The sequence below is a fragment of the Cucumis sativus genome, chromosome 7 (assembly GCF_000004075.3).
Source record: "Cucumis sativus cultivar 9930 chromosome 7, Cucumber_9930_V3, whole genome shotgun sequence".
In the NCBI taxonomy this organism is placed as follows: domain Eukaryota; kingdom Viridiplantae; phylum Streptophyta; class Magnoliopsida; order Cucurbitales; family Cucurbitaceae; genus Cucumis; species Cucumis sativus.
Window position 1 is genome coordinate 17,942,433 of NC_026661.2, and position 14,170 is coordinate 17,956,602.

Sequence of the window (14,170 nt, forward strand, 5' to 3'; positions counted from 1 at the left end):
ACATTAAATACTAACAACAAAAGTAGCCACAACAACTATAACTTTTGCTCTACCTCAAAAAGTAAATTATATCTATCCCATACATCAAATTGATAGGTCCTAATGAGATTACTAGTTAAGATATGAAAAGTAGAACCCTTTCTTAACCCTAAAATCCTAAAGAACATATTAATTGGAAAAAAAAACAAAAACTATAAGAAAAGAAAAAGGAAACCACTCATATAAAAATATCATGAAAATTCATTCCTTTTCCAACGATAGAAGTAATTTTTATACAACTTTGGGAATTCTTTTACAAATAGGTTACAGTGTAATCTTCCAAGCCAAACACTTTACAAGTATGGACATATTTTCATATTATTTCATCAAAAACAGTTATAAAAACCACCAGTAAGGAATGAAACTTTCACATATTTCAGAGATTTTATTCACAAGATCTATACAAGAGAGAGAGAGATTCACATACATTGGTAGATGTGGCTGGGTATGATATTTATTTAGCACCCTTTGACCACAATAAGATCTACAAATTTTATCATTGTATCACCCTGCCAAAAGAAATCAAGTAGTGATAAATATGAAGTTAATCTCAATAGATAAGACAAAGGTTTCAGGGTTGAACCTTCTTCAGAAGAGGTGAACATGTCACCAAATATTTTGTCATTCTCATCGCTACATATGTTTTCGTACTCGAAACCGTCAACATGATCGGTTGAAATGTCATTTATATCCTGGCAACCATCATTACTCTCCAGTACCTTGCAGGGTTCCTCCTGGCAAATGTGTTGAAAAGTAACTGCAATTTATAAGTTAGCACTGTTGGCAACGAGTGTATGATTCAATTTCACATGGCTTGAAATGGAAACGTTAGTTGCACCTTCGTTGAAAGGCGGTGTTTTGGATGAAACTTGTTCAATGGAAGGGAAACCGAAATTGCTGTTTGAGAAGTGTAAACCACAAGGGGAACCATCAATTCTCGAACCTTCAACTTGAGTACATAGAATATTTGAGGATTTTGGAGTCGTGAAAGACTCGCTAGCTCTTTTTTCCCAGTACATCTCATTTAAATGTTGACAAAGAGGAGTACAAGACTTCTCGCAGCTTGCTTGATCAAAATCAATAGAACTTTCCATCCTTCTTGACGAACCTTCATGATGTTAAAAGTAAAGTATAGGAAACTAAGCAACTTTTTTTAGAGTAACCAAAATATGTACATAAAAGTAATTTCAGACATCATCAATCCCAGTTAGGAATTTACAAGTGGATTTGAACAGTTCTCTTCAATAAACTAATAGTAACGAAACCAACCAACAAATGGTAGCAATGTCGATTTGAAATAGTCCAAAGCCATTGATAAGTTGAAGGAGATTGTTATTAAAATTACCTCCATCTGAGCTCTCTGTGGAGCTAAGTGATGCAGGTTTGGAGTGACATATAACAACGATTTCTTCAGTAACTTTGACCTCAGACTGATAGATCTCAGAAGAAGTAGGACTGATGCATCTTCCCAAGAGAAGCCCTCTGAATTCACACGACATATAACCAAACAGTCAATGATATATTTATAAAAAGAAACCTTCCATAAGCAGAAGTTCACTACAAAGAAGGGATAACAGTACCAACATTTTAGACCCCTTATTAAAATAATATTTAAAAATCACTCATGCATTCAATTCTTACCCGTCTCTAAACTTTTTCAAATGCTAGATTAATAAAATGGACGACTAGAATTAATATGCATGGACAATCTTAAAAAGAAACCTTAAAGGAGAGTCTAAATTGATTTACATATGAAAGTTTAGGGTTCAAATTGATAAGAATATATCATGTACTTGTTTATCCAAGCAAAACGTAGCAAATGGTGCAAATTGATATATTTAAGAAAGTCCAACATTTAAATCGATACAATTATTAGTTCAGGGTTTAAATTGATACAACCCTCAAGTTTGAGTATAAATAGATATTTTTTCCTTAAATAATTAATAAAAAATCAATCGCGAAGACTAAAATGACTTTTAGTTCCATACTGAAGAACTAAGAATGTTTAATTCTTATATATAAATCAAAATGGAAATAGCAAACAAATCCAAAAACCAAAAAAGAATTTAAACTTATTTTGTTTCATCAAACTTGGGCAGAACATCAAAAAGTAAAAACTTGAAATGTATAGTTTTTTTTTAATAAAATCATTTTTGAAAAGTAAAAATCTTAAAACAGTTTCAATGATCTCAAGATTCAATGTTGCGAAACCTATATTCTACAAATATTTATGGTACATCAATGATTCCCTCCCAAACACCGAAACTTCCCTACAAAATTTATCTATAAAATATTGGAACCAAGAACTTGTACTCGCCTGTCATTGCAACCAGACTTGAGGCTGAGGCAATGGTCAAAACAAGGTAACAGTTCCTTCTCCCGAACCTCAATTTCTTGAACAGGGACTTTTTCGATTTCAAACTCTCCACCGGCTATACTATTGATTCTTGGAGAACTCATAACATAAATCTACAACAGAACAAATCAAATTACTAATGTCTCAAGGTATTTTTGTAATACTACCATACATGAAGTTACCTTGGAGTTTTGCCAAATTGGTAGCCTTCCAGAGCTCAATTGTACTTCTGCATTTGATAGAAACCAGTGAGATTGCTCATGAGTTATACCAGATTGACCTCTAACTCTAAGAATCTCATCTGCACTAGAACCATCATTCATTTCCTGGAAATCCAATTCATGAGTTTTCTCAGTGTCTGTTCGTTCATTCTGAATAGCGTTGGTTTTGGCTATATCTTGCCCATCAGAGGTGGAGTCATGGATGCACTCCCCCCTTTCTGAATAATCTGATCTTCTACATGCATCCCACCACTGAATAGGCTCAACTTTTAACTTTAGATCATCTTCCTGCATATGTAAAACGGAACTTGATTCGGTTCTAGAACTGTGGAGACTTGGTTCGGCACCAAAAGAAGGCAGAAGTTCATGCTGAACTACATGACCTGAAGGAGTATAAACCAATAGATGCTCCAGGGAATTGGGCTTTGAGTTTACATGCTGAATATTATGAGAGAGTGTGTTATGAAAAATGGCAGCAACAGCACCAGAAGGCACAAAACCTTTTCCTGCACCAGCTGAATTGTTTACAGTATTGAGCCATCCAAAGCTACTGTATTTAATTCTGCTGACGACAGAAAGAGTAACAGGTGGTGGGGGTGGAAAAGATTGCTGATTTATTATGAGTGAAGACGTGGACCACCAGGGTAAAGTTAGAACTGGAAGCACACATGGTTCTTCACCCTGAGAATTAAGAATTCTCAATCCAGCTTCACCACCAAAAGGGGACAAGAGAAAAACATGACAAGTCCCCTTAGATGAAACAATTGCCACCCATTGACTGTAGTTACTAAAGCAAATATCCTGGATCATCTGTGATAAGTAGAAAGGAAAATAGAAGAGGTCAGAAACTTTGAAAACACAGGAAGATGAAGACCAAGTATACTACCATCAGAAAACCACATTTGTACTAACAGCTGATGTTATTCCACGATGCAGTTTGTAGAGATGGACATGAGAAGAGTTGCAGTCAAAGCTTAGACCACTTGATCCACTGCGTGAGTTTGGTATGATTCGAAAGATATTGATGTTATTCCCATAAATTGATGCAGTCACTAGAAGTGTCCCACTAGGATCAAAACATAATGCAGACAATGGGCTGGTGTGAGCTCTAAACTGAGTTATAATAGCTCGGGTAACAAAATCTTTAACAGCAACCTGCAATAACCATCAAGATGCTTTCAAACGCTTTCAAATGCTTTGATGAACATCAAGATGCTTTCAAATGCTTTTCCTTCTTGGATTTCTATTTTATGGAACAGATTAAATTAAGGGTTTAATTTGTTGCCAGAAGATGACCTCCAAATCAACCTTGAAAAGAAATGCCAAAAGAACTAATGGGTAACTCAAACTTACACAAGCAAACCACTGTTCAAGTATAAGCAACATAAATAATTGAAAAAAAATACTGTTTTTTAGAATGATGCAAAACACGATGTTCACATTCCTGAAAATGAAAGGAAATCTATGATTCATGAATTATTTCTAGTAACGATATTCCATTGGACTCACAAAAATAAAAACTAACCATCCCTGGATAATCTGCTTCCATTCCTGCAAGCCTTCCAGCTTTCCATCCTGAATTTGATTCAATCAAGAAATTGTACTTGTTAAGGTTTAGATCTTGATAGTAATTGGACCATGTTTTATATCCCATACCACCCAAATTGAAAATTCCAGCAGCCAGTTGCTTACCAGACTTCACTGGATAATGAGCCTTTGTCCTATCACTGCCAGGCAATGATGGGGGATTAACACTTTGGGAGGGGAATGGGCTTTGAGAACTTAATGGAACAGTGGTTGATGGTACTGGGCCAACAGAAGGATATGCTAACCACCTCGGACCCACAGCCATGGGACCATAACCAACATTAGTTCCAGTGGTTCCTTGTCCTGATATCTCAGGAACTGGAGAGGTCAAAACACTAAATACAACCTCAAGGGTTATTGCATCAAAGCAATATATCTGCCACCAAACATCAAGCTAGTTAGAAAGTTTCTCACATAAACAACATGCTGGAATATTATGTTCATAATCTAAGAAGTTATATAAGATAGATCCTACAACTGACTGATATAATAATTCATATCATACTTCCAAACTAGAAAACTAATTCAGATTACCATTTCACAAGGGGGAGAAAATGTTCCGGGGAGTGCATCATTTGAACAATACTTGAATAGAAATGCAGATCATCATAACTTTTTGTAAGTGCATTTTCCCTATGTTTAACATACTCATCAAGAAGATGTTACCATCAAATCAATTCTATATCCATAGTTGTCAGTCATTTTGGTCCTTACTTGTGTAGCCAGGCCCACAGCTACTATCTGAGAGCTGCATCTAACCATACAAACAGCAGATCTGAATCTCAAAACATGCACATAAGAGTGAGACTTAAGGGAGTAAAACTGAACAGCATTGTGAGAGTTGGCACAACTTCCTGGGAGGACGCCCATAGGACTATGGTTTTGTCCCATAGCTACATCCTTGCTTTCTTCTCCTGCAACAATCAGCAATAAAGGGTGTGATCTTCTGAGTAGTTCATGCCTATCAGACTTTGCTGGAGGAGTACCAGGCTTTGCTGGAGAAGGGAGAATCTGTAGGAATGAAACAGGGCCACCACGCTTTGAAACAAGTTCTTTGAAGTTAGAAGCATCCTCCACATCAAGTAATTGAAATCCATTCAGATAACCAAGTAAGAGAATGTGCCTAATGATATATGGTTCAACTTCCAGAATGTCAAAACCAGCCCAAGTTACCTGCTCGAAGTCAGAACAAAATACATAAATAGTTTACAAGGCAAGAGTAACTACTAGAAAAAACTTAGAATAAGAATTTTGAGGTAACAGACACACATATTAAATAAATCATCATCGTCCTCATCATTATTCTATATTAAAATAATAATAATAATAATAATAATTTTAAAATTAAAATTATAAATAATAAATAAAATAAAAACCCCACAGTACATCTACATCAAAAGGGAGAAGCAAGGCCCAAGGGAGATGAGATATCTTCCTTAGAAAAGGAACAAAGAAAATGCCCCAAATACAAATTTGTAAAAAGAAATACTATGTGATTACAAAAGAGCTCATGAAGAACATTCCAACTAGAAGCTGTGTACCCTAAATATTCCTGGATTGACAAAAAAGTCCCCTGCTGCAATGTACAAAGTTACAGAAATATAATTCTCTTTTTTAGACAGATTATTTATGGTTTAAAATTGCTGCTGGCAAAGTTAGCGCTGGACAGTTGCAATTGGGCACAAAACTTCTTTTTAACTCTCTACTCATAGACCCTGGTTTTCTACAGCTTGTTCTCTTCTAAAACTACATTTCAGGCCAAGATGGAAATAGGGTAAACTTTTTGTTTGATCCGTGGACTATGAAATATCTGTGGCTTCAAAGTCTCCTCGACTTTACAGATTAGCAAGTTTTGAAATTTTCTGTCCAGCAAAGTCAAAATCCTGAATCACTTTCTTTAATTGAAAGTTGGAATGTTTCTCTTTGTCTAATGCACCAGACGAGGTGGAGTGGTGGTTAGTATAAGATAAGGAGGTGGAAGAACCACCATCTGTGCTCTCTTTGTACAAGATCATAGTAAGATGGCACACCTATTTTTCAATACTTTCGTTATTTGGTTAGAAAGATAACGATTTTAACAGCTTTGGTGTTTACAGGATCTTCCCTGGCAGAGCCGCAGAGGATGATATTGTTTCTTGCCCTTGAGGTCTTCATCACAAAAAGAAGGCTATTGGCGTATTGGAATTATGGCTCTTGAAATGCTTTTTCAAGCGTTTTTATACATTTTTCAAAATTATTTCTAATTTTATAAGTGGACAAAATGAAAATTTCGAAACGTCTTTTATGTGGGTAATACCATTATCACTCCTCCAAAAAATCAGCTCAAGCTCATGTGAAAATAGCTGTCCCACCTACCTATTCAAATAAGGTCATCTTCTGAAGCTCACCCTGTGAGGAATTTTCTAAGCTTCAAAGTAAAATTTTGGCAGTTTTTATTGCTCCTCTTTCCTTTTGAAGAAATCTAAAAATACCCCCCTTCTTCTATTTCCACAAATAGTATCCGCTTTTAGAAGATTTCAGTTTCATTAACGAAATGGCTGTTTCTAACCAAAGGAAAAAAAGAGAGTAGCTACAAATGTAATTTCTCACACATAAAAAGGAAAAAGGGGAACCCAATACTCTATTTTTAGTGAGAGCCTGATGAGCAGATAAAAAGTATAATTTCCCATTTTTCTCAGACCTCCACCAGCCACCCCCTAACATTTTCCGGCTTATCCGCCCTTTGTTTGCTACTACACTCCCCTCCAAAATCCTGGTCAAATGGAAATCAACAAGTGTCGAGGTTTTATTCAACATTTGTAACAATCAGATAGTTTCCCATTTATCTAGATGCTATTCATGGGAAACTATACGCACACATATATATCGATAGAAACCATGAAATCATGTTCCAATATATTACCAAGGAATCACTGACAATAGCAAGCAAGCATTCATTCATCGATAAACTAAAAGAAAAAGCTATAGAAAGTTACAAGAGAAGACGAACACCTGATCCTTCTCATCCTCAGAAGAAGCTGCGGAGATTGAAGCAGCAACCGAAGCACCGGCAGAGCGGACGGTGGAAGCAACGGTGCTGGCATTAGTAGACACCGTCTTCAAACACGACGATATAATTTTCAGAGAATTAGGCAAAAGCCCGAGGTTCCTGCCCTTCCCTTTCTTCATTACCACTTCACCAACGAAATACTATCTCTTCTACTGACTCAGTCGACCAATGGTCCAAATCAGCATCAGAATCATCAGTCTCACCATCAATCTCCTCTGCTAAAAAATCCGTATCCAGTACCACCGGCGAAGAACATCTCCGATCGCCGCCGACGATCAGATATCTCATTCGAAAACGACAGAATTATTGAACAAAACGGAAAGAAATTCAGCAGAGAAATAGAGAAGTGGGTTTGGATTTTAATCGGAAAATTGACTTAAAGAAACAGTGTTTATGATTGAAGATTTGAACAACGTTGACGGCAAATTATAGGTCCAAAATGAGATCGTTTTCGTTCCGCTCTGTCGCTTTCATGATTCTGAATTTTTCCCTCGGAATTTCTGCGTGTCGATCTCTTCCGCTCCTCATTTTTGTTTGGGGTTAAAAAGTAAAATTTTCCGTTTTGTTAGGGACTTATAATTCAAACTTCCATAATTCGAAAATTATAAAGTTTTTTTAAGCTTAATTTTAAAACTCTAACTCACATCACTAATAGCTATCAATTGATATTATTTATAACTTTCTATTTGTTACTGTTGTTGTAAGTGCTTCTTCTCAACTTTTTTAAACTGAAATCATAGCTATTAATTGTTATCACTAATACATTGTAAAATCAAATATGAGTAGTAAAGTTATTCCTCTCAAAACTATATATAAGTGATGATACGATGATATATAAAAATAATTAAGTTTAGGAAATGTAGCTAAGAATTTGAAAGCAATGTTTACCATAAAAAAAAAGTCCATGTTAAATTCTATGTTGAATTACGAGTTGATACAATTGTTCACCTATCTATTAATTTTGAATCACAAACCTCGAAATTGCTAACACGTACTACAAGCTCGTTTTGACCAATCAATCATAAGAATGTACATGAGTTAGGTTGGATCAGAGTCAACAAATCCTTTTTTTATCAAACCAAAATTTTAAATAAAGTTATAGTAGTTGTTTAAAAGACTTAAAACGTTGTCTCTAACCCAACTCAACTCAGTCTATAAAATTCAAGTTTGATGTGGTTGGATTGTCAGGTTATTATTTTAAATACTTAAATTAATGTGCAATACCTAACTAATTATTAAAATTTGATAAACTCAAACTATATATATATTCAACTCAAAACCAAACCCAACAAAAAAAATACAAACCCAAGAGTGCAGTTTGAATCGAATAATTTTAATTGTATTATCGTATTATTTGAATGCTCCTAATCAACCATATTCAAACAAAAAAGTTGTTATATACGACGATTCCTCTTTTACAATACTTCATCATAGAAACACAAAATCTTCGAAATAGAAGATTCCATTGATCAAGGCTCTTAAAATAAGTGTTGTATTATTATAATATACCTCTTACCATAATTTAAAATATTGACAATGAATACCGAAGAAATGTTAATACCAACAAAAATATCAAGGTCTTTAATTTTGACAAGGTGGAAACACAAATATCAATAAAAAGTAAATGACATGATTTTGCAAAAATTATAATAACAAAGAAGTTAAACAATCATTTTATCATTTTTTTAAAGCAAGTTAACATGTTTAATATGTTTTATGAAATTTTCTATAATTCAATAAAAACGTTAATTCACTTGTGTCAGCGTTGAATCTATATCAACCTAACTATTTGTTGCATTGAAGAGAAAGTTCTAGATGATGAAATGATGAAATTGAAAGATGAATACAAACAATCCAAGATTGAAATGTTCAAAGTAACAAAATAAAACTTACAAGTTATAAGCAAAATTGTAATTAGACTAAAGAGTTAGGAAAAGTAACATCAAATCATGGTGACAAGAAGTTATTTGAGAAAGAGACATGACTTTATATGACAATTGGAGAAGCAAAATATTTATCGACATAATATAGCAATAGTTTTTATACTTGTAAAATATAGCTGTATAGATATTTCAGAATATAGGATATACATATATATCCGTAACATTAAAATTTCGATATCAGTATCAATATCGATATTTTGATCTCGAAATTGTGCATCTAAGACCTAGACATGGATATAAAAACTATGTATTAACGATAAAGAAATAATAACGTAAAACTTCGTTTAATGCCCCTGGCACATACATAGGCTCAGTAATTTTACCACGACAATGAAGTGAAGGATTCATTGCTTCTCATAACACCAAAAAGAAACGAAAAAAGTCATTATATTCAAAATTTGCGATTGCTATTGTTGGTTCGAGAAATCAGAATAAGAGGATCGAACCATTTATTCTGACTGTCCAATAATCAAAGAAACAGCAAAGAGGAAGTTGCCTAAAACTAATTCCAAATTGGTATCCTCATTCGTCCATTTTACATCAGAACAAACAAAACCTCCAGCCTCAAACACTTAATTTAACATTTCATAACTCAAATCATCTACGCCACTTACATCCTGACCATAAATTTGTTGGTTGAGGCAATCTATGTGAGGCTTCCTATCGTCAATCTACTAACATCAACTGATGATCATCTTCTTGAAAAATTCAGCTTGATCAGGAAAATGCTCCAACAATTCATCCTTTGTAACCCATACAAAATCTTCACATTTCCCAATATCAAATTTATCGGCTGCAACCACTTGAGACTTAAAAAAGAATCTCTGGCAAACAGGAGAGATTTCATTTAAGCAAACACATAAATGACCTCATTGTACTAAATACTCAGCATTCAAGTATAAACTTTGGATTCATTCATGTAATTTGGGTTCTATTCCATTTTAGTTCCTACACTTTCAAGTGTTTAAAAATAACTCTAAATGATTAAATTTAAGATTTATTGAAAATACGTTAACGAAAGCATAACAAAACCAAAAGTAAAGAGGCCAAAATGATATTTCAACCAATTCCAATTGCCGATGCTTGAAGTTATTATATGATATAAATTTTTTAGTAGAAGACATATACCTTCAAAGTTGGAACTGGTGCAGTTTCTGTAGGTGGTACAACCATATGACCCATTGGAGCATTACCAACAAAATATGTTTGAGAAAGATCTCCAAGGACGGACTTTAAGGCAGACTCTGCACACTGTAGAACTTAAAAGTTAGAAGGGTAAAATTGATGAAAAATAGAACTGAAGAGTACCAGTAGCCAACTCTTACTTTACGTAATGTCTCCTCGGTCTCGTAAGCTTTTTCTGGAAAGTGCCAGATGGGTTTCTCATCAGGTGCCCCAATGGAGGGACCATAGAGAAGAAGATAAAGTCTTCTGTCAAGTGCTCTTTTCAGTGACCTAGAAGGAGAGAACAATTCCAGTAACCAGAATGTATATCTCAATTTCGAGCTTAAAATGTAGCAAACTAATGACCTGGATCAGATGGCCTGAACTCTAAATAAAACGCGAGAAAAGGGAGTCTCTGTATTTAAGAGACACCATCTAGAAACTTCAGTTGTAGAGTAGAAAAGATATCAATAGCCTGATATACAAACAAAGCAATACAATTTTAACATTTATTAGATATCCAACGATATCTGGAAATTTTATCATGAATCAAATGAAAGGGATTTCCCCAGGCTAAAACAAGTTTCATCAGTCATCATGAAACTAAGTAGAACTATGGTTTTAAAGATGTAAGAGCGCTTCACTAAAATAAATGAGTTGAAAGCACCTAACAGAGCAGCATGCACATGAGCTTGATATGCACTGTGCAATATTGGGATATAAAAGTGTTATTTTGTTTTTTTTCTTTTATATAAGAAACGAGAAAATATGTTCAAACAAACACAAAAGAACTGCAAGGTGCCACAAAAATTTCAGGGAAGAAAAGTCACAACAGTGAAGATTATTTAGCATGAACAAGAACAAAAACTCATAGATTCTGTTTCTTTTCACTCAATAGTGACGTTGCATGGATAAAGAAACCTTCAATCAATCAATTCTAAGTTATATTAAAGAGAGAAGGAGAGAGAAGGAAAAAAAAAGAAGAAGAAAGAAAGAAAGAAAGAAGAAGAAAGAAAGAAGAAGAAAGAAAGAAAGAAAGAAGAGATTGCATACTTCCTGTCGTTTGTTTTGTCAGCTTCAGTAATCCGTGGAGCTGGAACATAATCAATTTGGTAGTCACCTTTTCCCCTGTTATCAGCAGCTTGAGTCATACAATTGCCAAAAGAAAGAAAAATCATGTATTCTCATTTATCCAGTGTTTGGACAATAAGCTCCAACAATTAGCTAACTGAAAATTGATAGTAACATGAGATAAGATTGCCTTCAAAATATAAATATTTTGAAGGCCTATGGGCATATGACATTGTGCTATAGTGGTAGTAATATATACGAAATTCAAGTACCGCAGCCATCCATTTGAAATAAACATGAATTTAGATAATTAAGGAAAAACGCGTTACAGAGTTGGTCATCCTCCACCCAGATAATCCATCCAAATAATTCAAAGAAAATGTAAATTGATCACCCAAAAGCTACATTATACTAAGCTCACTACTAAAGAAAGCCCTAAGATTTATCAACATAAAGCTTCATCTTAGAAGGCTCCAATCCAAGGAAGTCATAAAATTTAACTTTACCAATAACTGGAAACTTTCGTTAATTTCTTTCGGTGCCAAAAGTTGTTAGTTCCAACTTTCAAGAGAACGAAAAAGTTATTACCTCAATGTAACAAATCAAATTAGAAATTTGCAATCTATTGTAATTAGAGACTAAAACCAACTCTCCTCAATTGGGATGCCAATGTCGTCCGTTTGATAATTAAATTACATTGGTACTTAAAGTTAACTAACATAGGTGTTCTTTACTTACACAAAATTTTCTTGCTCAAAGTTTGGAATCAACTGGTGCCCTCCTAGTAGAGTAGCCCACAAAAAAAATTTCTTGCACTTTTAATAATAAAATAAGCTAAAATATGATAACTAATATCACATTGTTGTGAATAATGATGTTTGACAAAATGAAAAAATAGACTAAAAGAGCACTCTCTAGAACTTGATGCTTTAAAATGTCACAAGAATTGAAGGAGTTCAGAGAGAAAGTCAAGTTAAAACAATGCATAAACCAAAACTCTATACTTGACGTAGCCAAACAAAATGATAGAAAATATACCTGCCATCAGCTTTATTTAAAAATTCGTCAGGATATTTGCGTCGATATTGCTGTTGCCACCTAAACCTGAAGACAATCGAGCAAAGCTGAACGATCAAAATAAGAAATAAATAAGAAATACTCCCTATCCCGATGAAAACCAAGTCAAGATACAGCAACTCTTTCAGTAAAAAAAAAAAAACACAAGCAAAAACAACGTACTGGAAGTCCGTAAATGCATAGATCACGGGGTCAATCTTCGGAATCACGACTGGCAGCCTCTCGAACAGTACAGCCGCTACAATTTTCTCAGAATTCGTCGAAAATCCTCGCCTCTTCACGAGCTGACCGGCAAAATTTAACGATCTCTGCATTCTGAATTTGAGAGAATCACACGTAACCGATTAGAGAAAAAAGAAACAGCAATTCATTAACCATAAAATAAATTTTGAAGGAAATGACACTGGAACTTGCATTGAAGTTCTAAGAAGAGGTATAACCGATACTGAAGACGCATTCATAAGCTACCATTGAAGAAGGCGCAAAGAGTTCACCTGAGAATGACAGTGTGACCGTCGACGGCGAGGGTTGCGCTTTGGTAACCTTCTCTTGTTGTTCTGAGTGTTCTTAAGTGGGCCGCCGAGGTTGGGTATTCTATGGGCTTTGAGCTGATCATAACCATTTGGGCTCCTATTGTACATTATCATATCACTTTATTTGTTACCGTTAGCAATTGAAAAATTATCCGATTCCGTTACCGTTTGATTGTATGAGGTAGTGGTAACAATAAATTTGAAATTTTGTATTAACTGACTGACATGTTTATTGAGCCCTCGTAAATCAAAACCAACAAATCAATTTCTTTCGCATTCTAACTGCTTTAATTATTTTCATTTGGATCATTAGACACACACGTGTCGAATTTAAATTTGATTATAATTGAGATTCATGACAAAAATAAAATAAAATTGTATAAGAAATAAAAAAGGAAAAAACGTCGACAGCAGGGTTCGAACCTGCGCGGGCGAAGCCCAACAGATTTCAAGTCTGTCTCCTTAACCACTCGGACATATCGACCTCGATGGACTAAACGCCTAAATCAACAATAATTAATTAATATTTCTTAGAAGAAAAAAACAAACAAAACAATATCTTGAAAAACTTTTAATAAGATTGAGTAGCTCATTCATTTCATTTTTTTTGTTTTAAAAAATGAATATATTTAGTAACTAATTTATCTTTCTTGTTTTAAAATAAGAAATTTGTTTTCTATATTAAGAAGAAAAATGAAAATAAAAATTGAAGGTTTTTGTTTTTATATCAGTTGCCACACATGTATAGAGGTGAGATGTGTTTACTAAGCAGGGAGTAGTTAAACTACAAAAATTGTTATCTAGACTTATAAGTTTATCGGCCGATCATTTTCACAGATTAATAATATGATGTAATATAATATACATAAAAATAATATGGTTAGTTTATTGTTGATTTTCCTTTAAAAAATGATTAAACAAGTAAATTAGTCTTTATTGCATGAATGTTATTGTTGTTGCTATTTCTATTTAACCAATTTCAATACACAATTAACTTTTGAATGATTAAATTTAAGAAATAAATAAATATACTAAAATTAAACATTAACATATTTCAATGTATTATAATATGTGCACATCCAGTCTCAGAGTGACAAAAGACTAAAATTGGATTTTTAAAATTAACCACA

At 34.0% G+C, this 14,170-nt stretch overlaps 2 protein-coding genes and 1 non-coding gene across 8 annotated transcripts; all 3 read right to left on the reverse strand.

The window, feature by feature from the left end:
* Positions 1-220: 220 nt before the first annotated feature.
* LOC101218955 (autophagy-related protein 18g) lies at positions 221-7,784 on the reverse strand. Of its 4 annotated transcripts, XM_031888738.1 has the most exons (13): positions 7,195-7,782; positions 6,823-6,955; positions 5,190-5,376; positions 4,918-5,117; positions 4,309-4,579; positions 4,142-4,191; positions 3,529-3,771; positions 2,578-3,426; positions 2,357-2,508; positions 1,385-1,521; positions 878-1,147; positions 623-796; positions 221-548 (listed from the first exon to the last, which is right to left on the reverse strand). In XM_031888738.1, exons 1-13 carry the CDS (start codon positions 7,284-7,286, stop codon positions 544-546), a joined length of 2,763 nt encoding a protein of 920 aa, XP_031744598.1. In that variant the 5' UTR covers positions 7,287-7,782; the 3' UTR covers positions 221-543. The 4 variants fall into 4 exon arrangements, 3 of the variants coding, with proteins under 3 accessions (XP_031744598.1, XP_031744597.1, XP_004148874.1); XM_031888737.1 differs by having other exon boundaries at positions 4,918-5,376; XR_970101.2 differs by lacking the exon at positions 6,823-6,955 and having other exon boundaries at positions 623-773; positions 4,142-4,579; positions 4,918-5,376; positions 7,195-7,784.
* Positions 7,785-9,564: 1,780 nt separating this feature from the next.
* Positions 9,565-13,124, reverse strand: LOC101219196 (39S ribosomal protein L46, mitochondrial). Of its 3 annotated transcripts, none has more exons than XM_004148827.3 (7): positions 13,002-13,124; positions 12,670-12,822; positions 12,469-12,534; positions 11,413-11,487; positions 10,521-10,650; positions 10,324-10,446; positions 9,565-10,019 (listed from the first exon to the last, which is right to left on the reverse strand). In XM_004148827.3, the coding sequence occupies exons 1-7, from the start codon at positions 13,121-13,123 to the stop codon at positions 9,876-9,878; spliced, it is 813 nt and encodes a 270-aa protein (XP_004148875.2). In that variant the 5' UTR covers position 13,124; the 3' UTR covers positions 9,565-9,875. The 3 variants fall into 3 exon arrangements, with proteins under 3 accessions (XP_004148875.2, XP_011659322.1, XP_011659323.1); XM_011661020.2 differs by having other exon boundaries at positions 12,922-13,066; XM_011661021.2 differs by lacking the exon at positions 13,002-13,124 and adding an exon at positions 12,948-12,979.
* Positions 13,125-13,442: 318 nt separating this feature from the next.
* TRNAS-UGA lies at positions 13,443-13,524 on the reverse strand. Its single transcript has one exon. It is a non-coding gene; the product is annotated as a tRNA-Ser (tRNA).
* Between the last annotated feature and the right edge of the window lie 646 nt (positions 13,525-14,170).

Bases quoted from the DNA above. Each gene is read 5' to 3' on its own strand.
- LOC101219196 (XM_004148827.3), bottom strand. From the start codon at position 13,123: ATGATCAGCTCAAAGCCCATAGAATACCCAACCTCGGCGGCCCACTTA. The intron at 12,823-13,001 runs GTGAACTCTTTG...TCTCAAATTCAG, and splicing joins GGTCACACTGTCATTCTCAG to AATGCAGAGATCGTTAAATT. The intron at 10,020-10,323 runs GTATATGTCTTC...CCTGTTTGCCAG, and splicing joins CACCAGTTCCAACTTTGAAG to AGATTCTTTTTTAAGTCTCA.
- LOC101218955 (XM_004148826.3), bottom strand. From the start codon at position 7,371: ATGAAGAAAGGGAAGGGCAGGAACCTCGGGCTTTTGCCTAATTCTCTG. The intron at 1,522-2,356 runs GCGAGTACAAGT...GTGTGAATTCAG, and splicing joins AAGTCTGGTTGCAATGACAG to AGGGCTTCTCTTGGGAAGAT. The intron at 797-877 runs GTGCAACTAACG...TATAAATTGCAG, and splicing joins AACACCGCCTTTCAACGAAG to TTACTTTTCAACACATTTGC.